General features: G+C 46.6%; 1 protein-coding gene across 1 annotated transcript in view; it reads right to left on the bottom strand.

Annotated features, from left to right (window-relative positions):
* The window catches only part of Myo16 (myosin XVI), a 403,324-nt gene that overhangs the window by 67,735 nt on the left and 310,734 nt on the right, over window positions 1-24,855 (bottom strand). The window contains exons 27-30 of the mRNA XM_027938777.3: window positions 23,689-23,791; window positions 7,191-7,287; window positions 2,574-2,820; window positions 447-715 (exon numbers count right to left, since the gene is read on the bottom strand). Coding sequence (XP_027794578.3) covers window positions 447-715; window positions 2,574-2,820; window positions 7,191-7,287; window positions 23,689-23,791 — 716 coding nt within the window. The remainder of the gene's footprint in view (window positions 1-446; window positions 716-2,573; window positions 2,821-7,190; window positions 7,288-23,688; window positions 23,792-24,855) is intronic.

Genomic DNA, 24,855 nt, shown 5'->3' with positions numbered 1-24,855 from the left:
TTTATCGAGTCTCAGAAGTTTTTGTTTAACTGAATTTCATTGCAACTATTCTCCTCTGTGAGGTTGCTTCACTCACCACATGAAAAAGTGGGCTTAATTTTTAATTAGACTGTGAACACAGCAAAGCCCAATGCATTTTTTAACCTTTTACTTAGTGGAAATTTACATGGAGTAGCGACCAACTTTTTGTTGGTTCTGCCTTGAGGCTGCAAACTCAATGCAGAGGTGGGGCCGGGAGTGGAGGAAATGACATGTAAGTAGCTTTTCCCTAAGAGGCTTAGAGATTGGAATAAATATTATTTATATTTAATGATTAAAGGGCTGCTGGCAAGCCAACAATTGGATTTATTTCTATTAAAAATACATGAGGGCCACAATAGCGCCGTGGGGCGCTCACAGACGGAGGTCCGTGAGCCAGGCCCGTCTTTTACGCTCACCCAGCTGACCTTCGCTGGCTGTGTCCTTGGCCGCTGAGAGGCAGGCGCTCACAGCCTCGTAGGAGGCACTCAGACGGGTGCTGGGGTCCCTCTTTGGCTTGGGCGGAGGCTGTTTCCGTGGCGACGGGAGGCCACTGCTGTCATCCACGCTGAACACTGAGTGCAGTGATGGAGACCGGATGGATGGTCCAGCGAGAGCCTGGGCCAGGCTGTCCACCGCCATGGGGATGGGGACCGAGCTGGAGTGGACGTGCCAGGACCCACCCTGGTCTTCAGCTCTTGGAGGAAACAGAACACAAACAGCCTCAGAGAGAGGCTCGGAGGTTATTATTCAGCTGACAACAAGGAACCTGCTCAGGCGGACCGAGGAGGGCTCCTTCCAGACAGCCATCATGCTGGGTCTGGAGGATGAGGGACAGGCTCGTCCAGAGCCGCCGCAGCCCACCTGCTGTGATGAATGGGCACGCAGCACGGTCATCAGGCTGCTTCTTGAAATTCTCAATTCTCCCGCAAACCAGCTACTTAAGAGGCTTCCCATTCTCTATCAGGCATTCAGTGAATGAATTTTTCACAGTCTGATTCTTAAGCAAATCAAAAACCCAGAATTTCAATCTGAATGGTAATTTCTGGGAAATCCATCTTAATAGAGAGTTACTGAGGCATTGAATGCTGGGAGTTCATCGTCCTCTCCCTCTGAAAAACCAGCACACACGCTACTCAAAACCCTCAAAGACCTACACTCTGGCCCCCTCTCTCTCTCTCTTGCCATTTAAATTTTACCAGCAATTATTTAATTATGCAATGAACTATTATTTGTCCTATGACTCCATATGGATGTCTAGTGCCAAGCAAACTGCTGGTCTTCAAGAAATAGACAAATGCTTCTTCACTTAATTTTATATCAGGCAAATAAATACATAATCAAATTGAGAAATTGGGGTGATCGTTTAGTTCCAGCAGGGAAAATAACAAATATTATTCTGGAAGTCATTTAAAATTAATAGTTATCTGGTTTAAAAAGTTCCTCTGGCTTCACATGTCAATGTAATCATGTACTAGCAAGATGCCAAGGCGTTCATCTCACAAGGAGTTCCCGAGCACTTGCTTTATAATTACATCTTTCTGTGGCGGAACACCAACAGGGCTGGAATCTTCCACCAGGCAGAGCCAGCCGCCCATGTAGAAAATGAAGTCGCTGGAGATGACAGTGTGGCACTCAGTGGATAATTTGTTTTCCCTGTAACGTTTAATTACAGTTTTCCATACAAAGGGAACTTTTTCAGTATTTAATCATGGAGATATTTGAGGCTAATTAGCAAGAGACACATTGCCATCTCCTTTTTAACAAAAAATCACTTGACATAGGCAGTCATGGCAAAGGAGAGCTGCTTTCAGAGAGAAAGGAGATATTACCAAGTTCCCCTGGAAAAATGAACACCTCTCTGACCATGAATTGGAAAGTCAGTCCTTTTTCTGCCCTCCCTGAGGGGTGCTGTGATTCTCAGGTGTGCTGTCACCCACAGGGAGGGAACAATCATGAAGAGTTTGTGTTTCTATTCCAGGCTCAGTGTCCCAAGTAAACTTTTAAATGAAAAGCTTTTTTTCTAAAGCTTTCTTTATTGGCCAAGAAAATTTGATTGTTTACACAGGAAAATATAATATGTATAAGCTATTTACTGAGTTCACTAATTTTATGTTTTTGAGAGTGGTATCTCAATTGTTTGCTAAAATTTCCAAAAATTTCTATCAGCCTTCCATATATATATATATATATATATATATATATATATATAGTCATATATATATACATATATAAATGTACATATATATGTGTGTATGTATATATGTGTATATATATATATATATATATATATATATACCACACTTGTCTAAAAATAAAAAAAAATTCCAGCTATTAGTTTTTGCTATTGATTTTGCTTTAAAACTTAGACCTCAAGGCAGTTTAGCGACAGAAGCACAGCAGAGGAAGCAATAACAATTTCATATGACTACAGCATCTAGTTCCTGAAAAGAAAGCACAGGACAAGCATTTCTGGGATTGCGGGGGTGTCCATCCTCAGGACTCCTGTGAGTCCATCACCGAGGTCACTGAAGTTGCAGACTACCTGCCTTTACCTTCTGGCTCCTTCCTCTTGCTTGCTCCTGGTAGCAGGCTTCTCTTTATGGTAGGGACCATTCATTTCCTTCCGGAGCCTGTCATTCTCCCGGGCGATGTCGGAGGCGTTCTGAATGACCAGGGCATCATAGGCTTGCAGTGCCCTGTCTTCTGTGTTCTGCAGAAAGCTCTTGATGGACGTGACTTCTTGCTGTTTGATGCTCATTCTCTGAAGCAGGTGTTGGCGTGCTAGAAACCCTCGTATGACTTCATAAAAAAACACAACCCTGGGTCAGGGGACAGAACATGAGGGAGGAAGCCCAGACACAACACAAACAAGAATCATGGCTGCAAAATAAGGTACGTTTAACCTAGGAAAAGAACTTACTAAGCATTGCCATCTCTTATTAAGAAGGATATCTGAATTCAGTAATGACCACACTCAGGGTAACCATCCTTGACCTGCTTGAGGGCCTGCGGATCAAGTGGGTAACACAGCTTTTCCCGCATTGTTTTTGGTGACACAAGCTGGATGCCAGTGGGCAAGAACCAGCTCCAAACTCCAGAGCATTGTGGGAGCAGCTCCTACTACACGGTTTTGGGATGTCTTGATTTCCTTCCATGATATCAAATTATTCCAGAAACATCAAGGTGCATGGAGTTAGTTTTTGAAATATCATGCATATTTTATTTCTAGGACCTTGATTTAACTCCTGGAGAAATCAACACAGTGAGAAGTTTCTAGAAAGATTTTTGTGGAAATAGGGGACATCCCTCCTGCTATCCAGAAAGGAAGGTGGGGAAAAAGGTGTAAAAACTTTGAGTGAGAATGCTTTGAAATCACCCACATGTCAGTAGCCAGTGTAAGAATTGAAAATAAAAATAAAGACCCCCACTAAGAGGCACCCACATGTCTCAGGCAATCTATTGCATCATTTAATGCTGAAAAGAAATGATCACATGGATCATTATGCCCATTTTGGACACAATGATAATGAAATTTCCTTAGTGTCACTATTTCCTGCTGATGAAGACCACCAATGAGAGCAGACTGCCTCTGAGGCCAGTCTCCATCCCTTCAGCTGCAGTCACAAAGATGTGACTTGTGGCTCTCCAGGGGTACAGATCATCAAAGTCACGGGAAGCATATCTTCAATCAATAGGAGGAAGGACTTTCTGACAATAAGCACAGGGTAGAGAGGGACTGGGCTGCCTAGGGAGCTGGCTCCCAGGCCCTGAGTGTGGGCAAGACGAGCACAGAAAGGCTTCCTCTTGGGGCTGAGGGACAGGTAAGGGCCGTGCACAGGGGCAGGCTGTGTGGTTCCAGGCAGAGTCTCTCAGTTCCTCTGTTGCCATCCCTTCTGACTCTCAGTTTCTAAGATTTGAAGGAGCTGTGGATGAAAGAGGACCACTAATTCCAGGGAAAACCAATGTGTACGGCAGACACTTTCCTGTTGTCTTCTGGGGAGGCAGATGCTTATGGAACATGAAGGACTTAAAACATTCCCAGGCTAGGAAGCAACCAACAGGGTCAGTTGAGGATTCTGCTTTGATGCCTCCACTTGTTCAGGCCGTGGAAGCTGAATGGAACTATCTTCCAGTTAGGAAAAGAAGACACAGGCTCCGACATGGTAAACCTTTCCTTTCTTTTCAGGTGGCAATACTAAATGTTGAGTTCCTTAGGAATGCAGCTGCATCGAGTTAATTGTAAAACCCTCATGCTGAACTAATGTAAGCAACAAACAGTTAAACAGTGAAAGGTGCACCAGACTTTCAGGATTGTAACATGAAATGAAATAAAAAGTATTAAGCATGTCATGGGTGTAGAGAAGAGGGAAGACCTTATCTTGACCTGTTCACCTGCTCTTTCTTGTTATTTTTAAAAAGAGATGGGGGAGGGGTTGACTTTTGGAGAGTGAAGGTGAGAGTGTATTCCAGATGTCTCATCTCTTACAATAAAAGGGAAGATGCTCCTGGATATGACAGATGCCTTTGGATCTCCTGAAGTACAACTCTCCACTGGGTCACATCCCACTGTGAATGGACTGTCCACATCCAGAGGCCTCCACTTTCTCTTCAACTAGTGGCCTTCTAACACCCTTCAAAAATGTTATACCAGTTGCTAAAAGTCAGAATCTTTAATAAAAGACAGTTAATGAAAATAAACTTGCCACAAATGGAGTATGGTATATGTTGTCCTCCTGACAATTCCTAAATCCTTCCTCTTTGGACCAACCATGTTGAGGTCTTCATTTATTCTACTCATTTTCATCCATAATAAGAGGAACATACTTAGAAAACTTCCAGTAGGAACAATTTCAAATTACAATGATTAAAGTTAAAACTAAAATTTATAGCTTTCTTTCCTCTAGACACTTGCAATTAAAAAAATGGAACTCCTTGGAAACTGGAAATGACTCCAGATTGTATAAATTTTGAGTAAACTTAATATCAGCAAAAATATTGAGGGATGTTAAAAATAAAAATATAAGAGATTCTAAGAGATGTAAAAATAAAAATCAATAATTAATGCTTTGCCTTTAACAGCCCATAATTTTGAAAGTGCTTTCATATCCATTATTTCATTTATGCTGCATGGAATTATGTTTATTGCCCTGACACCATTTTCTAGACCACTCTCAAATTCTATCTTTAGAAAGGTGACCCCAAAAAATTGGAGTTCTGCATTTCTTCTGCCCTGTGTCAGTTGTGTTTGGCACTAAGTAGAAGGGGCATTTCTGCTGGGTGTCCCAGTGGAAGACAGGGCACAATCCCTCCAGTTATTCAAGGAGGACTTCCTGAGCATTTGGGACACCCTCTCTGAGCTACACTTAACATATTAAGTGGAACTTTCCCTGTCCTGGTTCTAGCTGTGGCAGCAAATACAGATTTGGATTTAAGGCATGCAGGTGGGGCTGGGACGCTAGGTTTCTAACTGACCCCCAGTGAGGTAGCAGCTGCAGGGGCTCAGAGATCATCTGGGTTGGTGCAGGGCAAATAACACCAATGGGGATGGCCAAGGAGGACTTCAAAACTGACCTGTGGCCCAGCCCCTGCCCTGCCCCAGTGAGGGGTGACGTTACAGGGCAGATTATCATCTGCAAAGAGAAGATGCATTCTGAACTAAGAGGTAAGCACCAGGCCCCTCCTCACTGAAGGCTTCCACTACCCCAGGCTGGACATGTGGCTTCAGACTCCCCAGAGAGCTTGTTGTATTGACAGCTGGAGTTGGGTGGACAGAGAGGTGGGCTGCAGGTCAGGAAGGGTCAGGGTCAGCTGCCACTGTGGAGATGTCTGAGCACCTGCTTCTCAGGCACAAAGGGGGTTTTCAAGAAAGGGATGCTGCTGAGAGAGAGGGCTTCTGGGTACCCAGGGGCTGCGGGCTAGTGGCCCCAGGATGGGTGAAGTGCTCCTGATTATATGACGGGCCTCAGCAGGGAGAGCAGTGTGGAGTCACACTGTGTCCCGGGAAGACCTGTCCTTCCCCTGCCTTCTCTTCCTCTCAGCCGGGAGGATCCAGAGGCACCCAAGTACACAGGGAGTGGGAACACACCCACAGTATCATGGAATGTTCTGGACACACCAGGCCTGAAATGGCCAAGGGGGGTGTTTTAACCTGGATAGAGTTTTGGGGTTTGGATCATTACTTGACTGGACCTGTTGAAGGACCAGCACATAGCAGGACTTCCTATCATCAGAGATCCATGGGGCCCATGGAAAGGTCTTCAAGGATCAGACCCAGACACATCCCACAGAGGAGCTGGGTGGGGGATTAAACAGTAAAGCTGAGGTTGGCACCCTGCCAGGCTCTGTGTTGGAACACCAGTTTCAGATAATCACAGAACCAAGTTCATTGTAAGTCATACCAAAAGCTAGCACACAGGTTAACTTCTCCCTCCTTTGCCCCCTCTAAGCAATTAAACTATTAAACACATTAAAATTTTAAAAATTTCTACTAAGCATAAACATTTTATAAGAGATGTGTGTTTTTTTAAATTGTCAATTAGATTTTGTTAGAAAACAAATTCTAAATAGAATGTATCCCAAAGCTATAACAAAATAGTTGCTATCGACTATTGAAGATACTATAGATATTATCCCTTCATAAAGGAAAAATGAGTAAAAAATTTCCCCAAGGCTCATGTGGAGTCTTGGAAAATGTGGCCTGGCTAGTTGGCTGATCCCAGTTCTCCAAACTGGCACATTGGTGGCCCCCACTGAGATGGCTTGGGAATGTGGCCCTTTCTCTGCAGCTAAGTGCCAGATGGAGGGTTCTTCTCATTGAAGATTCCAAGGTACAGTCTTATTGCCTTGTGCTTCTTATAAGGGTCATTAATCCTGAACAGCTGTGATAAACAACAAGGTGTATATTCTCTCCTCCAAATTGTGATTGGGGTGAAAACTGAATACAAAGTTTCACACAAAGGCTACTCAGTAGAACACCAGCAGTGTCTATAAAACCTTCAAGAGGAGGCAGGTAAGTACCAACTGGGCCACTGGGCCTCCCCGCCCCCACTGCAGTGTTGGGGACAGGGTGACCCGCTGCGGTGTGGATGTGACTGACATTTAAACTCGGGTGCACCGAATGATTTTGAATTCTGCGGCTCAAGGGTCTGGAGAGCTGGAGTGACAGTTACCTTTCTGGCAGGTTATGATGCTCCTCTGCAGCTGCAGGCAGAGACTGTGGAGCTGGTCGGCATGCCCGTGTTTCAGGAACACCTTGTGGACTCCCACCTGAAAGGCAAGCAGTGGGAGATGCTTACCAGCATGGAGAGGACAGTGACGGCGGGCAAGCGATCACAGGAGATCAGCACGGTACTGATGAGGTGGCCTGGTGCTGGCCCTGACTCTGCCTGAAGATAAAAGAGCCTTGGACTGATCTCCGTTCACTGCTCCTTGGGGATGCCTCCCTGCTCCACCCAAAGCAGGGAGGCTGAGCCGCGTAGAGGAGAACAGACCCGTGAAGAGACCAAAACTAAACATAAATCTGACACCTCGATTGTTTCGTTTCAATTATTTTTCCCACTATGCCATGAATTACAATAAGTGGAATCTTTATATGTCTGCAATTATTGATTTCAGCACAGAAGTTAAAAAAAAAAAAAAAAAAGACCCTGGAGAGCCTTGTCTGAGCACCATCTCCTGGGCATCTGCACAGACAGGAGTTGTGTGATGGGCAAGCTCCTCCAGAATTCTGAAATAAATTTCAGCATGACATCAAATTAGTTTCTATAGAAAGCTCTAGAAGCATCCAAGCTTGTCTGAATATACCACCATTAGCGAAGATAACTGCCACAGAAAATCCCCATAACCCAGCATGGAAAGTTGACATGCTCACAATTTTAAGACTTTTCTCGTGCCCTGTGCTTCTTTCCTAGGAAATGGTACCTCTCCTGGCAGGCGTTCCTTGGGCTCTGAGGGGAACGACTTGAATAAAGGCAGAAAAGCCCCTGGGATCTAATGCGAGTGCCAGGGAGCTGGCAGGTGACACTCTGCCCAGTGGGGAAGGGCCCTGCCTGCGGGTGCTCCCAGGCACATTCTCGGCACCTGAGGCAAACACGGTCAGAGCTAGAAGACCGAAGGTGTGCCCTAGAGCAGGATCTGAGCTTCACTGTGTTGATGCCTGGGCTGCACCAGTGTCACAACTACACCCAGGTGTGCACGCATCTTCACACCACCAGGTCCTGAGAGGGCTTCAGAGCGTGTGCCCAGGGATGCTCAACGAACCTCTTTGCTGGGAAGCAGTTGACTGCAAACCCATTCTTCACAGCTCACCTGTCCATCTCACACGCCCCTTGGCCACAGTCTTGATGCTCAGGACTGACTGCCAGAGACCGTGGCCTGAGCCTGGCATCGTGCGGTCAGGCTGATTATGTAGATGTGTGGGGAAAGCGCATGCTACTGGCCCATTTCAGAGCACTCTGGTGGACTAGATGTGCATCTTCCTTCAGTTTTCTTTGAGCTGGCTGAAATTGGAGGCATAGGTGGGTGGCTACTGAGTGTTGTTACTTTTTTCCTCCTTGGACTGCCACTCTCTCTCCCTAGTTATGTTCCATAAAATTTGTGGTCTTTTTTTTTTTTTTTCTTTCCGACTATCAACTTATTTTGGCAGTCCACAGGAAGAGTAACTGGTCCTGGCTGTGAACTCTGAAGACACATCTGTAGGCCAGGTGGAGGGAAGGAGCAAGCATGTCACTCTGCCCATCACTGACCGTGGGAAACTGAGTCCCCAGGCAAAATGCATACAAACCTGGGTTCCAATATGAAACTCCAAAAGCATGAGCCAGCAACACTGCATGCTGTGTGATGGACAAGTCCTCCCCGAGTTATAAAAATAAATTCTGGCATAAGATCAAATGGGTTTCTATGGAAAGCTCTAGAAGCATCTGAACTTGTCTGAATGTACTACCATTGATAAAGATAACGGCAACAGAGGATTCCTAAAACCCAGCATGGTAAGCTACATCCATTCGATTGATTTCACAGTGACTGGAAGGAGGTGACGTGGAACCAGCTGCACTCCTCAGTTAAGTGGAGACCCTTGCAGGAGGGCAGCTGGACAAGATGACTAAGGTTTCTCCAGGGGGCATTTCTAGCAACCACTCAGAAAACCAAACTAGGTTCAGATCAAACATTGTGCAGGCCTGGTGCCAAGCGGGGGTGGGAGAGAGGGAGGCTTGCCCTCAGGGAGCTCCCAGTTTCTTGAGGAGGGCGGGCAGTGAGAAGCTCCAGCCGTAATACAAGCCCAGTACAATGCCTGAATCATGTCCAGGCAGCACAGCATTTCAGAGGGGGCGTGGTCAAGATGTGGGCAGCTAGGATTCTCGGAGAACTATGCTTAATAAGCGGGAATTCTCCAGGGCACCTTGGGAAGGCAGAGAAGATGCATGTGACACAGAGAAAGAAACATGGGAAGGCAGGACCTCAGCAGGACAATGGTCCAGGCATGGCTGTGGACAGTAAGGAGAGACAAGGCCACCCCTGGGGGCAGTCCAGGAAAAATGTGGAGAATTTCCTTGTGGGCAATCAGGATATGCTGGAAGATTTAAGGAAGATTGGGTCTGAATTTTACAAAAAAAAAAAAAAAATTGATAAAGTTCTGAGACTGGAGAATGGACAGGGGCTGAACTTCAGGAGGCTTGTGGCCAGGCACAAGGTGGCCCATGAGTGGTATGGACGTGGAAGTCCATACCGCAGGCTGCTCCTGCTGGCTCTCAGGGTGGAGCGGGCACTCCTGTCCCTCACCAGGCTCCACACTCCTCTGCTGGACTCTGCTGCCTTCCACAGGTGTCCCGAGCATCTGTGAGGGATCACCCACCTCTCCTATTATAGGCCTGGTGTAAGACCCCGTAATAAGATTAGATACATGTACAGCCCTGCACATCAGGACCTGTGTCTGAAATGCACCAGGCATAGGGAGTGGGAAGGGTGGACTCAGATTGGGCAGGGGGAGAAATAGAGGAGGAATTACAAAGGTTTTGCATGAGATGAGTCAGAGAGGGATGACGATACCACCTAGGATGAAAACAAGGTACAGGGAAGCTGAACTCTTAACCAGACCCGAAGTGTGCCAGCAACGCAGCCTGGGTCGTGGAAGGCAGTCCGCAGCAGGGGAGAGAAGGAGAGGGGTGTGACGAAGGCCCAGCAGCGCCACAGCCAGAGGTCAGAGCGGGCACCAGCTGGCCCCTCCTCCTCTAAGGAAAAGGAAGTGAGAAAAAGTGAGACCGCATAATAGAGCATTTCCAGGAAAGAGCCAGTTTGGGGTTCAGAGGAGTCAGCTGCGGTAGGAGGCGGCCCAGTGGAGAAGATGCCCTGGACTTTCCCACAGGGTCAGAGCTTTCCCGGCATCTGTGGTGGGAAGTTGGCAAGTGGATGCAGGTGGTGCCCCAGGTGGGTCTACATGGCTACAGAGCTGGGGTCCTGCTGGGTATCAGCAGGAGGAAGGTAGGTGAGTGCTAGGGAGGGGCAGCAGGGAGGGCAGCCCTGCGCCCGTAGCTCCTGTGGGCTTCAGGTGTCCTTGTGCCCATTCACATCTGCCCTGCTGAGGCAAGGGCTCCTGGGTGAAGAGGGGACCCTACCATTGAATTCAGGTGGCTTTTTAAAAACCCTCATCCACTAGATGAGCTCATGTGGCAGATATCCCATGAGCCACTTTGCTCTATAGTCTTCTGCACTCTATAGTTTGTGGATTGGCAAATATTTGGAGATGCTCTTTGAGGTGTTTCTTCTCTCTTAGGAGGAGGGATTAGCAACTGATGAGTATTTTTGAGTTTGTTTTTCAGAAACCCTCTGAACTCGGTCCTGTACTTGCACTGATCCTTGTGATGAATGAAGACACAGGAGAGTGAACCCTCCTTTCTGACCACGTCCTAGGGTGCTACAGGGAATCTCGTACGTCAAGGTCATCCTAACCAGACCAGCCAAGGGTTCGGGTTTGGATGCACGCTCATGAGAAAGTACGCTTCTCGTCAACCAGGGAAGAGGGGAGGAGATGCTCTCCACCAAGACTGTGCACTCTGGGGCAGAGCGTTCTTATCTGAGATCCAAGTGTAAATGTCACTTCGACCCAGGGAAGAGCAAGCCATCTGTGAATCACAGACATAGCTATTTCATTAGAAACCATTAGGACTTTTTTTTTTTAAGTGACAGATTTTAAAGGATTAAACAAAATTGTCATTGATGACTTCCAAAGCTCCAACTATTGCTACAGTTTTCAGGGATTTTAAGGAGGTGTAGGCTGTGGAAGCAGACAAATGTAGGCGCGGGGTTGATAGGGTGTGGGTGGACGGGGGCTGTGTTAGCAGAGAGAGATCAAGGGATCCTGCAAAGCACTTCTTACTCTTCTTTTTTTTTTTTTTAAGGACAATTTTTAAGAGTACAGTGTGTTTCTGGCAGTACCTTTTGAACAATGTTTCCAAAGAAAAATTACAGCTATTATTCTTTGATAGTTTATATGATGCACAGTTTTCTCTGCCTTAATGAAATTGGGGGGAAATGACTAATGCAGAAATAATCTAACATATTGTTAGTACAGAACAGTACTGTCAGCCCTCATTGTGTTATACCCGTGAAGTCTTCCAGATATATGATGACACGTATATTATCTGTATCCTACATTTGACTTCATTTGGCACATTTGCTTGCTGTTCCTAAAGACTACAATGAGTAATTGTCTCCCTTGTTGGTGAGCTGAGGAAGCCAGCTTGGGTCATGCAGCTCTGCTTCGACCATAGAAGGCTGCACCCAAAGGACAGAAAGAGTTCTAGTTTATGCACGAGTGATTGAAAAAAAATTATTTTGAAATGATGGTAAAATTTCTCCCAAGGAACTATACCCTCAGAGGAGACTAAAAGGACTTAGCACCCACAAAGGGGAGCAAAGAAAGAGGGTGCCCACACCCCAGACAGTCTCAGGTCTTGGAGGGCACCCGGGTGCCTCTGTGCTAAGGAAGAAGGAAGGTGATGTAGAGAAGGTGTTCACATAGCACGTCAGGGCCCGACGGGAGAGTCATGGGGACTCCCAGAGGAAAACGGGGATACTCTTGATACTGGACCGTCTCCAACTGCAACATGCATGGTGACCTCCCGGGGTCTCCTTTACATACAGGCTGATGCAGAGGTCGGGACTCCACTCAGAATTCTGTTTCCGACAAATGATGAGGCCGTGACTCGGGTCTGCAGAACATGCTGCCGGGTCACTCTCTTCTCTTGAAGCTCGCCTCCTGTGACAAGCTCCCGGTCCCCTCTTCTGTGTCTGCCACCTGTGTCCAGTGTTTGTCCCAGGTGCCTACATTTTTTTGCTTCCTATTGAAATGTTAGCCATCCTCAGGGTTTTCCACGAGATCCTCCCCTTACTTCCGTGGAGGAGCCCATTATTCTAAAAACTTTTGCTACAAAACACTCGTAAGTCTATAGGCCCGTCTAATTCCTGGGCCCAGCCCTGTGCAACTAACTCATCTCCTACTGCACACCCTGGCTTCAGCGTTTGTCGGCCGGGGCCTCCTGTGTTTTCCTCTTCCTGCCAATAGGATTCTTGTCCTGTATTCCTGCCCCAGTGATGGAGAGGACCATCTCCCTGGACACCCCTCATGCACCTTAGTCCCAAGATATTTACCAGGACCACTTCTCCTCACAGCTCTCCACCCATCCCTGCCCACGGCTCCTTTTCTGGACTAGTGGAGACATTGCCACTCAGCACTCAGCCAGGACCCTGAGTGTCGTACAGTCTGTCGGCCCCTTTCCTTTGGGCCCCATTAAGTCATAATTCTATTGATATTTCCAGCTCCTGGAATTGCTTTAGGGCTTCATGGATTCCACCTTAAACTATCTTTAAGGTGACCTTTCTAAACATTAACCGCATTATGTTATTTCTATTTTCCTAAAATTTAGATATGTTAAAGTGAAAGAAATTAAAATAAATGTATTAATAATGGAGAAGGAAGAATTTCAAAATGATTTGTTATGACTTTTAGGACTGTGTTCAGACACCTTTGAAATAGCTGTTAGACTCTCTATGCCATGGTCCTTTTGAGGCCCCCCCTTTCATTCTCCTCCCCTCTCCTTTCCCTTTCTCCCTCTTTCTCTCTCCCCTACCCTTTTTCTTTCTTTTAACTGTGCAATTTTACTTAACATGAGATCTACCCTCTTAACCAACTTTTAAGTGCACAATGCTGTACAGCAGGTATCTAGAACTTACTGAGCACACCTGGGCTCACCTATGCTCAGAATTCATCACACGGGAATCTGTTTTTTCCTCTGGGTCCACATATGCCATTTCTCTTTCCTTCAGTTCCTCTTTCTGCTCCTGTCTGCTGGGTAAGCCCTTGTTCATCCTTTAAAGCCCACATGACTTAGTGAACTCTCAGCTCCGTTTGTACCTCGTAATAATAAATTCATTTTATTTGGGTCACTAATGTACCATATATATGTATATGTATATGTGTGTGTGTGTGTGTATATATCTGTAGTATCACCGAATCTTGGTGTTGTCATTACTTGTATACCTGTTCTACTATTCAACTTAAATATAAGATATTTATGCCAAAGGACAATGTTGAAAACATAAAGGTCACAATTTAGATATATTAAAGTGAAAAAAATTAAAATAAATGTATGAATAAGATGGAGAAAGAAGAATTTCAAAAAGAATGATTCTGGTAGACTCTAGCTATATCACATGAGCTCAGATATTTAAAAAGCTGTTCATTTAAAATAAATCTTAATCACTTTAAATCTTGTAAAACTGTTTGACTAATTTATTAAAATGAATCTAATGTGATTCAATAAGTAAAGGTATTAAATTTCACATTTCATAATTTCAAATTTCTAGTACGCCTGGCCTATAGGATTATTGTAGACCCAAGTCCAGAACTTAACTCATTCTCTGTTCTTCACCTGTCCTTTGACTCACCTTGAACAATGTCCCCAATTTACTAATCTTCTAGAAATTGTGATGATTGTGTGTGGCCTGCAGGCTACAAGGCATGCTTCTGAGGTCAGCCCTTAGAGCCCTCTGTAACAGGGTCTTCACAGATCTCTGAAGAGGGGGCTCCCTCTGCTCCACTTTCTATCATTCAGATTCCTGCTTGCAGCAGAGCACCAGTGGAGGGCTCCTCCTGCACTGCTGCAGGGCCTACACCTGGTGCAGCGGAGTGCTGGCCCTGGCTTCACACCATGGTGGAGTTACATTAGATGGCCTCCCTGGGAGCTTGCACTATTGGAATGTACTATTAATCCAGATTGGATTTTAATGAGAATCATCTCATTGTGAATACTGTTTCTTTGCTGCAAACAAAACACTTTATTTTCATTATTACTAGTCAGAAATTCATCTAAATATTTTTATCTCCCTTACTCTGCAAACCTGAGCATCCCTGTGGCAAATGCTTTGAGTGTGACAGGACACACCCGGTCACAGCTGCATCAAAGTGGTCAACCTCTCGTTGCAGCATTAGCATTCCAGAAGGATGCCCCTGCACCTCTCAAAGTGCCCTGCCCATGGAAATCTGCTCCCAGCCTCTGAGAAGCAGCTGAACAGTGCACTCTCTTCCAGCGCTGTGAGTTTTCTCCCAGAGCCGTTTCCTTCCTGCTGATCTGAGATGCCACTGTGCTCTTTCAAACACTGTTCCTTCCATTTTTACCACACAAGCAGCTTCTGTGCCTGTCAGGTCATCTCTTCCCAAGACAAGCACACCACCAAACCCAGCGTGGCCGTGTGTTCCACGCACAGGACTCTGCCCAAGTTCCAGCCATTCTTGGCCCTTCCTCGCACGGGTGCATTTACTGAGGCTTTTCCTGATTTTCCTGGTCTCACGTTTGTCCATCTGTCATCCTTCATCTCTCTGCACTGTACATCCGTACATCCATCCATTAATTCATTCATTCATAATTCAAACGTCTGGCCGTGCCAGCCTCTAGGAACCCAGGGATGAGCGGAACACGGTGCACCGTGGCAAGAGCCAGGTAAAGAAAGCATCCATTCAACCAAGACTCTCCTCTCCAGGCCGCGTTCCCATTCCCCCCACCCGAGGCCTCCGTTCACTGAATTTCCAGGGGTGCCCACTGCCCCGTCCATTTTGCTGTGATCACAGCAGGTCACATTTTCATGGTAGCTCTGAAAACCTAGGAAAAGGAAATGTTTGTGCAGCCTGGTTCTGAAATGTCTGAATGTACTTTTAAACATCCTCAAAGGATACATTTATACTAAAAGGCAAGTTCTTTTTGTTATAAATAGACTATTCTTGAAGTTTAACTTCAACACAGAGAAGATAATTACAGCCACACACATCTCATAGAGTACTGTATCTTCTGGTATTTGAAGAAAGTGGTTTGGCTTGAATTACATATAATTATAGGTTCGGAAAAATTAATTACTCTCACCTCACAGTGTGGCCTGCACAGCAGGCAGGGATGAGTAAAAAGCACTCTTTTGAGCTTGTTGAATCAGTCACTGTGCCATTCTATATTACCTCATTAATTATGGGAATCGTATCGATGGTGGTCAAGAGTGTTAAAAACTCCCTGTTCCCAAAGACACACTGTAAAAATCAAACCAAAGCCGCGCCTCAACGGGACCATGAGCTTCAGAGTCAGAGGACGATGCACGTGATGAACTAAAGGATTCATTTACAGGGCACTCTTAATCTTCATCTCCAACCAAATGGCCCCAATAATGTCAATAATTACTACCTGACCTGTGGAAGGGTACGTTAACAGGGGATTAGGGCGGATCACATAAGTGTAGCCGCCTGCTCACGGGGCCAGTGTCTGCACCCAGGTCCCCTCCTGCCCTGGCGCCCACCGTGCTCTGGTGGCTTGGCTTTCCATGTTTGCTTTCCTTCTAAACCAGAAGGCCTGTGGCACTTTTCCCTGGTGTCTGACTTCCATGCTTGTCCTCAGGCACATTTTTAGATACTCAGAATTCCTTAAATGACTTGCTGATCTTCCAAACCCGAGTCTGGTGGTGCGACTGCGTTTGATTTGAAACGCGCCATCCATCTTGGTGAGCTCTCTTTCCCTTTCCATCCTGGAAAGGCCGGGTCTTCTCCATCATTCAGAATTCCCACGCGATTTTTTTCAGCAAATTCCTTTTTGTTAAGAAAAGCTTGAGTATATTCCTAACCTGCACTAACATTTTGGTTTGAAAAGAGACTCTGCTGTTCCAGTCACTGAATTTTCACACTTGTGCTTAGTAACAGCCACCAGCAGTGCTGTCCCCTCCCCTCCCTGCCTCCGATGCCACCTCTGCTCTCCCCACCTCTGCTCTCTCTTGCAGTCTGCCAACTGGCTTCCTGGCCCAATTCTTATTTAAATATCAGCCTGCTCAAAGCATAAACCAGGTCCTGCGCTGTCTTCTCTTAAGCTCCTCCGTAGCTCCCCAGGGAACTGCAAAGGGAACTTGGTCTCACCAGGTCCCCTGCTGCCCCTGACATATTCTCAGTGGTGCTTCTGCCCCAGTGGATGAACTGGGTCTTGATGGGCAAGATACCTGAGCTATTATAAGACTGTTAGAGCATAAGAGGGGATCAAAAATACTTGTAAAAAATAAACCTGGAATTGGGGAAAGTACAGAGGGGATGGGATTGATGGGCATAAGAGGAACAGCATTTTTGAGTTGTGAAGAGCCGCTTGCTGCCCAGTAGGATGGATGTTTGAAAGATCAATTATTGTAATAGCCAAGGTCATTTTGCCTCCCCAGAACTAAATTCTTTAGTAAGTCTCTCATTAATTTTTCTCCTTTGTAGGACAATTAGTAGAAAAACAAGGGCTGAGAATCTCTGCTCTCCAGCATTATTCCTCCCACCACACCAGGTTCTCTGGGCTGTAGCCACCCAGTTCCCTGTGACTGCCTGCATCTCAGGTATCAGCACACCCTGCTCCTCCCCGGACTCAGCACCAGTCTAAATGGATCTGCCACCACGTGTCCCTGCTGCTTCCCTGTCGGTGTGGATCCTCATCTGGGTTTACTTATTTCCCCTTCCCCCCACGCCCCACTGGTCTGTAAGGCATCATAATCACCAAGTGTAACTTCAGAAGCACAAAGGCACTCAATAAATGCTGCTGGATCAGTCGGTGAGTCTGGAGGAGAAGAGATTAGATGGATTTCTAAGAGATGAAACTTGGATTACGCAGTGCCACGGTTTTTATTTAGCAATTACTTAGTGCCAGATAGTATTCTAAGCCTTTTGCATAATGAAGCTGAGATGAAAGCTACAAAGTTACTTTAGAGGAAGAAACTGTCACACGTCACCCAAACTTGACTGCAGATGCCTTCATTTCCAAAGGGAAAGTGTGATCCCAAGCAGGAGGTTTGCTCATGCATGCATTCATTCAACAAGTACTGGTTGACTGCCTAACATGTGCCAGACTCCAGGGGTCGTGACAGAGAAGGACATGCGCACACACATGAAAATGTATGAGATCTGTCCTCACAAAGCTCTGGGTGAAAAGGGAGAGAGATGGGTGACCTGGGTTACATGCATGTAATATGATTTTCAAAAGCTGAGGAGCGAACACACCAAACTTCCTTCGGTAGTTTAGCTCTGAGAAGTTTGTGTTTTCTTCTTTAATTTTTTTCTATTTTTAAATTTCTTATTAAGAATACCATTTTTCTAAAAAAATGTGTTGATATATCTGTGCATGGTATGTGTTCAGTCTAAGCAAGGAAAGAAATTAAAATATCCGCATACATGGCAATTTCAGTTAGAATATACATCATTTCACGAGATACCCTTACACCCCTAATGTTTACTTTTTCAACATTGATAATTCCATAAAAAAGAAGGAATATGAGGGAAAGGATGATTTCATGGGCTATTTTCTGGCTTTATTACAGTTGATTTATGGAGTGCTCCCGGAGTAATAATATAAATTTATTGTACTAATAAGAGCCAGGGCCCCAACACCAGTGTCTCCTCTCAGAAGGTGCAGAAGAGCAGGGGTGGTTAAAACTGCCGCAGCTTTTGCTGCTACTTTTATTATCTTTTCTCTACTGTACTACTTTAGACTAATGAAATAATAAATCCTTCGTCCAGCTGATTTTATTTAAGGTTATGGTAAAATGTTAATCTCGTACTTCTCAGCACCGTGCAAGCAAATCCTTTAAAGATGGCGTATTTCACCTTGACACATAATGAAATCTAGACCGTCCCATGAGAGTACAGGAAGACAGTGACGATGATGATCGTCGTTAGTGAACCCACACGCATAGGAAAAGTGGATCTCATTAAAACCCGGGCTGGTCGCGGTGAGTGCCTGTGGTTGCCTCTGTAGGTCCCTCTCTCACACTGTGCGGCTGCACACGGGGATCAACCATGGCGGCCGCTGGGGTGCAGAAGTCCTGTTTTCGTCTCTTACTCCAAGTGTGTCCTCAGAAGCATCCCTGGGCCTGACTCATTCTTCAGTGACAATCATGTTATCCAGGGTGGACTCTGAACTGTCCCTCTGCCACCTCTGGCAGATGTCAGGGGCACCTGCCTCACAGGGGCTGCACAGGATGTCCCTTTGCCTGTCCACAGCTCCCTCCCCAGGGAGTGGTAGGAACCCACTTGTAACCTCAATGGCAAGTGTCCCCCTGACTCTCCTTCCCCATCTGAGCTCCCCCCACCTCCCCCTGCGCTCGCTCACAGCCTTGTTCTGAGCGGCACCCCTGGCAGCGCAGGAACCCGCTCCGACAGATTTGTTTCTCTATCCGTCATCCCTCCAGATGGCTGGAAAATGAATATAGCATTCAAATAACCACACAGCAGAAACCGTCCTATAACCAGTCGATGCACAGAAAATGTGTGAAAATCAGATTATACCACTTATTTTTCCACTAAGAATGAGTCTCAAAGGTTTTCATTTTACATAAATGACATAACGTGCACAACAAGCATGCTCCACATGCAACCCGGAGCCTGCTGAGCACCTTCCTGCTGCTTGGGGCAGGCGGAGCAGAAAGCCCCGGATTAAAGACCAGGGATCCAGAGGGAAGACTCTCAAAGCCACTTGAAATAGCCCTGAATTAAAAATATGTCTATGTAGATAAATAAGATCTGATGACGACGATGATAAAACAAACAGTAGATGTTAACAAATAGCGGCTTAACTGTTTCCAAACTATGACTTAATTCAAAGTATTTGGATCATTTTTCCACAAATGAAGTGATTCATGGACTGTTTCATAAAGAAAAATATATCTGGTGGAACAGAAAACAGCCCGAGAAGTGAGTCATGTAGATTCTATTCAAATCATCTCAAGAAACTTCCATTTCTCCCGAGCTAGCCAAGTTCCATCTTGCCAATCAGGACACAGCCCTCCTGGTCCACCTGATCTGAAACGCACCTTTCCAGTGCCCACATGGTAGGAAAACAGCAGGATGCCCTCCTCGCCACCACGGCCTCTGACTTTCTTTACTTTTTTTAAAAAATAAAAATACAGTGGAAACAACAGTTTTGGGTAAAAGAACAGTGGTTCCCGGAGTTGGCCAAGACCCGTGGTTCCCCGTTCCCACCCCGTGAAAGAGGCCTGAGGGGCCATGGAGAGGTAAAGGCTGGATGCGTGGAGGATGGAATGGAAATTAGCTGTCGGAAGGCAAAGTGCTTTGGAGCAAAACAATGTGATTTATGTTTTCTTTTCCAAAAATGCTTAAAATGTTTAATTTGGTCGAATACAATAACCTACAGTTAAGGTATATTTATGGAGCAATTATACATTTTAAAATTGTTTATAATCATGGAAGTAATGCATTAATACAATTAGAAACGTAGCTATAAACAAAATTTATGTCTGATTCTCAGCTCCAAAAACGTCTCTAGATATTACCAGTTAGGTTTTTGTTGTGAATTATACCAGATTTTATAATTTCTGAGATACTTATGTATCTATATAAAAGGTGGAATATTGTTGGTAGCTTCCTATTCATAAAGATAGGCAAGAGTCTGTGCCACGTCCTTCCGTCTCCGTGGGTAGAAAGATGGCCGGCAACCCCACAGACAGGTCCCTTCTGGAGAATCCCTGGTGCGAGGGGAGTCCGGCCTTGGCTAGATGTGGAGGAGGCTAAGGAAGGTCCCGGGGCTTCGGGGAGAGCCAGCAGGGAGGAGAGCACAGCCCCACCTGGCGTCTGGGAGTCCTGGGAACTGGCAGTGAGCAGCGCTGGTGCTGGGAGCTACAGAGCTAACCACACAGTGCAGTGAGACTGGTTCCAACTGCCTCTGCGCAGCAGGGACCGCGGCCCTAACCTAGTGCATCTCCACTGTGGATCGCCTCCCCCACTTGCTTGCTCTAGGCAGCCAGGGTGGTGTGTAGGTCTTGGCTCTAAACAAGAGTTGATATCCAACATCACGTGATTACAGTCTTCCTCTCCTCTTCCCCCCACTCCTGGTCTGTCTTCTCCTCCTCCTCTCCTTTCCAAAATACATCTGGGAAGAAGTGTACAAATGCTCCGTGCTCCAAGCTGGCAGCTGGGCTAGGGAGGTCCTGATGGGGTCAGCCTGCACAGGGAAGTAGCCGGGTGGGTTTCCCTCCTGGGACAGTAAGCACAAACCAGACCACGGGGCAGGCCACCCAGGTAAGCGGGCAATGCACAGGTGCTCCAATCAAAGCAGAACTGCAATGGACCCAGGCCTTTCGAGTTCTGGAATTTGAATGGAATGACTTCAGAATTGGCCTCTGGTGAGGGTCTTGTGCTGTTTGTATTACATATCGAGTTAAATGCAGAGGAAAGAACACAGCATAGGAAGAGTCACATGTTGGCCTTGACAAAGTGGCCTTTCCACAAAGGTGCATCTCAACTGCACTTACTGCTTGGGTCAGTATGCTGGTCCCCAGGACGAGGGCCCTTGGAGGCTCAATTTCCTCGTATCTGAACTGGGGTCAGAACTACATAAACTGCCTGCTTTCCTTTCTGCGTGGAATTGCTATTAGGCTCACATTAAATAAAGTTAGGAAAGTTCTGGCTAGTCGTAAGACCCGTGTGAGACCCGTGGGGACAAGAGGCATTCTGATTTACGTGGTACTGAAGTTCCTCTAGCTGACTCCAAACTCGTGAACACATGAAGAGTGAGTGGCATGCACAGGAACACACGCATGCGCAAAAAGTGGGTAGCCCCTGTGGGTCATGTGTGAACCCAACTGGGGACAGGACGTGTCTACCCTCACCTGGGACAGGAGACACTGATGTCTGTTTTTGTCACAATGTACAGACTGTGTCACTGGGGAGCTGAAGACTTCAGGCTGTCCTTCAACAGGGTCTATTAAATTAGGGAAGGATGACAAAATTTCCAAGACTCATTATAATGGCAATAAAAGGATAATGTTTTTATTTAAGAAAATTGAATCTCTAGCTAAGACCATAGGCAGGTTCACACAGAAAAAAAAAAAAAAAAGATTCCAATCTCTTCTCTCCTCTAACATTGCTTTTAGAAATATAGGAAAGAACAGCCATTAATCTTATGCTAAGCATAAAGGGACAAGGCCTGAGCACTGACTAGTAAACAAAAAAACAGCGCGACCCCTTGGCCATTTGGCAACAATGCTACAGGTACAGCAGCTGTCCGTCACCACCTGCTGCTGCCTCAGGCAGATAGCTCCGTACTCAGGACAAGGCGGAACAGAGACACAGCAGCACCTTGCAGCGATCCCCACATCTCAAACACAGGCTCTGCTCCTGAAACTGAGGAGTCTGAATGCAGGGTCAGGAATAAGTGATTTTTTTTTTTTTTTTTGAGAAAAACTACTTTGCTGTCTATGTAAAAGTGAAAGGTGAATGAGCTTTATTTCCACGAAGTCCATTACTTTTCTCACGGCATAAAGTCTATGGGAGGACACGGGGCACGAGAGCAACGTGATCTCTGAGTGAACGCAGGACTCTCTCCCTCTTTCATCTTGTATTTTCAGCCTCTTTGTGTGGAATTTAAAAACGAGGAGGAAATGGATTTGTGCAATGAAATGGGAACCCTTTCCCATTTTTAAAATCTTGATGTTCTTTTTCGAAGTTCTTGTGTGCGTTCCAACTGAATACCATCCTCAGCTGCTATTTCAAGGGTCCCAGCACAGACACAGATCTAGAAGGAGCGAAGGCTGCCGGTGTGCGCCAGTGTCTCCCAGCCTGCTCCCACAGCCTCTTTCCAATGAGCTGCAGGGAGCCCTGCTGAGGGGCTGTGGTCAGTGCCCACCACGGTCTTCATGGGAGATCTGCTCCGGATTCCCTTGCTCTCCCCGTATGTGTGGAAATGCACGCATACATGTGAAGACACATACACAGACACACTCCTCATTTGTGTGTATTCTTTAAAAGAAAAGTGTACGATAAGAAAGCCTTGGTGTTACGTTATTCCGGAACCATTCCTCCACAATCGCTTATTAAAAGATTCCAGGGATGAATCAGTTGAAGTGACTCCAGCTGCCTCCAGGCTTGGAAATCACAGGTCTGTGCATCCCACACCGTGTCACCGCCTCGAGTGTGGCTCACTGACATCAGGCCCGTTAGTAATCCCCCTCCTCCTTCCTTTTTTATCCACGTTGGCACTGTGTGCCTCTCTGACAACCACTGAGTGAGTAAGCTTCCTCCTTCAGACTGTTATTTAAAGTTCAACTTCCATTATCAGTGAGAAAAAAGAAGAGCAAAGAAAGGGACAGGGGGAACAACGGAGTCCTGACTCAGCAGCGCCCCACAGCAGGCTCTGGGTCCTCGTTGGGGACCGATGAGTCTGCTGTGACCCTGCAGTAGTCCCTGCCTTGTCCATGAGCCTGCAGTCCAGGACCAGCTGCTCGCACCCCTGAAGCGAAGGCCTGGGTTTGGTCTCCTGAATAACCATAGGCTTCTCCTTAGAGTCGCTGGGCCTATCAACGGTCCAAGGGGCTTACGTCTGTCTCCCAGTAGTTGCTGTCTACAAAAGCTATCAGCTGCCAGCCATGCTGCTGGCCACCTAGGCACCTAGTGGTACTTCATGGCCAGACACTTCCCCACGGCCCCGGTGTCATGTCCAGGATTGCTCTGACTTTACCTTCTCCTCTCAAACCCCCTCTTCCTAAAGGGAGTCAGGGTGAGATTCTGATGCTCTTTGAGTAGTCACACAACACCTGGAACTGTCCCCTCCTGCCTCAGGTGGGCATGCCCCATGTTACTTTTCTTCTGCTGGCCTAGTGGCTGGACCTGGGCTCTGCTCCCCAGGGATCCCAGACCACAGACAAATGCTCCTCATAGTGACCCCTCTGCTACCAGCGAGACCGAGGTAGGCAGCTCCACTCCATGGCCAGTGAGCAGCAGGGCCAGGCAGAGGGAGACGGGGAGGGCCTGAGCCGGCCTGCAAACCCTGGCCTCGAGAACGCTTGTGAGGTCTAAGCCAGCAGATGACCCAGCGCCTCGGTGTCTGGCTTCTCTGAAGTTCCTACCGCTACAGTTCGGATGTTGTACATGCCCCCAAGGCCACGTGGAATCTGGGCAAACAGAGGGCCACCCACTGTGGCTGTGACCAAGTCTCCTGGACGGCCTCATGTGCTGGGCGAGACGCCACACCCCTGCATCATAGGGAGCTGTTCTTATCCACGCATCCGGGAGCTCGTTTCCGACAGAAAGACCCCGTCGCCCCCCGCAATGACCCCCTCAGTCCTTAAAGTCCTACCCTGGAGATCCCCAGCTTGTTGGCCACCAACCTGCCAGCCATGTAGTTGACACTGCTGGAGAAGAAGCCGGCACCTCTCCTCTGCGGGCTGCTCCTCCTTCTCACGCAGGAGTGTATCCGCCAATGGCTTGTACCTGTCAAAAGCAGCAGACACAGGAAGAGTGACTGACGTGCAGCGCAGGCGACCACACTCCTCAGGGTTGTCTTCGTCACGTCACTGCTCAGCTCCCTAACAGTCCCAGGAACCCAAGTCCCCGTCCACTGCACACCCACCAGCCAACGGTGAACAACCCCACCTTCCAGAGGGAAGGCGATTTTTCAAATGAGTCAGAAATATTTTTCAAGCCTTCAAACTGTCAAAAGCAATACAAACCATTAATTCAAAGAAAATTTGAAGAGAAAAAAATCATTCTATTGGTTTTAATGTAACATTTTATTTGCTCTTTAAAAATACACATTATAAGAATTTTAAGTATCTTTCTTATGACCACTTGAGAGTGAATCTAGCTGTTGTTAGAGTCCATAGTAAAGAGACATGAAAATAACTGCCAATCCCATTTAAACAAGAGGTAGAACAGCTTCCTTCTCATATATTAGGGACTGGGTATTTTAAATGTTCTCAAAGTACACTGTCTCAAGTACCTCTGAATAACTGACTTGCATTCCTTAGCTGAAATTTGCAGCAACATGATAGTTTTACATAGATTTTTCAAAAATGACTTTCAAAAGTGTAGCACCCATTCAAAAAAGTCTATATAAAACTTCTTCTGCACTTACGGTATTTAACCTGAACTATAAGCAAGACTTCCCAGGAAGAGGAGGAGGAGGAGGAGGATGGGGAGAAAGAATATGAAGAGGAAAGAGGAGGAGGGAGAGGAAAGAGGAGGAGGAGGAGGAAAGAGGAGGAGGAAGAGGAAAGAGGAGGAAGAGGAAAGAGGAAAGAGGAGGAGGAGGAGGAAGAGGAAAGAGGAGGAGGAAAAGGAAAGAGGAGGAGTAAGAAGAAAGAGGAGGAAGAGGAAAGAGGAGGAGGAGGAAGAGGAAAGGTAGGGAGGAGGAGGGAGGAGGAAGAGGAGGAGCAGGGGGAGGAAAGCCACAGCTGAGCAGCAGCCCGTGCACTGCATCCTGTGGACTCTTGTGGGTCTGCAAGCTGATGGGGATCAATGCCTACACTGGGACCTGTGTCTTCTGTACAGTGTTT

This window comes from Marmota flaviventris, chromosome 4 (assembly GCF_047511675.1).
Source record: "Marmota flaviventris isolate mMarFla1 chromosome 4, mMarFla1.hap1, whole genome shotgun sequence".
Lineage (NCBI taxonomy): Eukaryota > Metazoa > Chordata > Mammalia > Rodentia > Sciuridae > Marmota > Marmota flaviventris.
The sequence above is the reverse complement of the archived record's forward strand: the minus strand, read 5'-3'. Positions and strand labels throughout refer to the sequence as shown.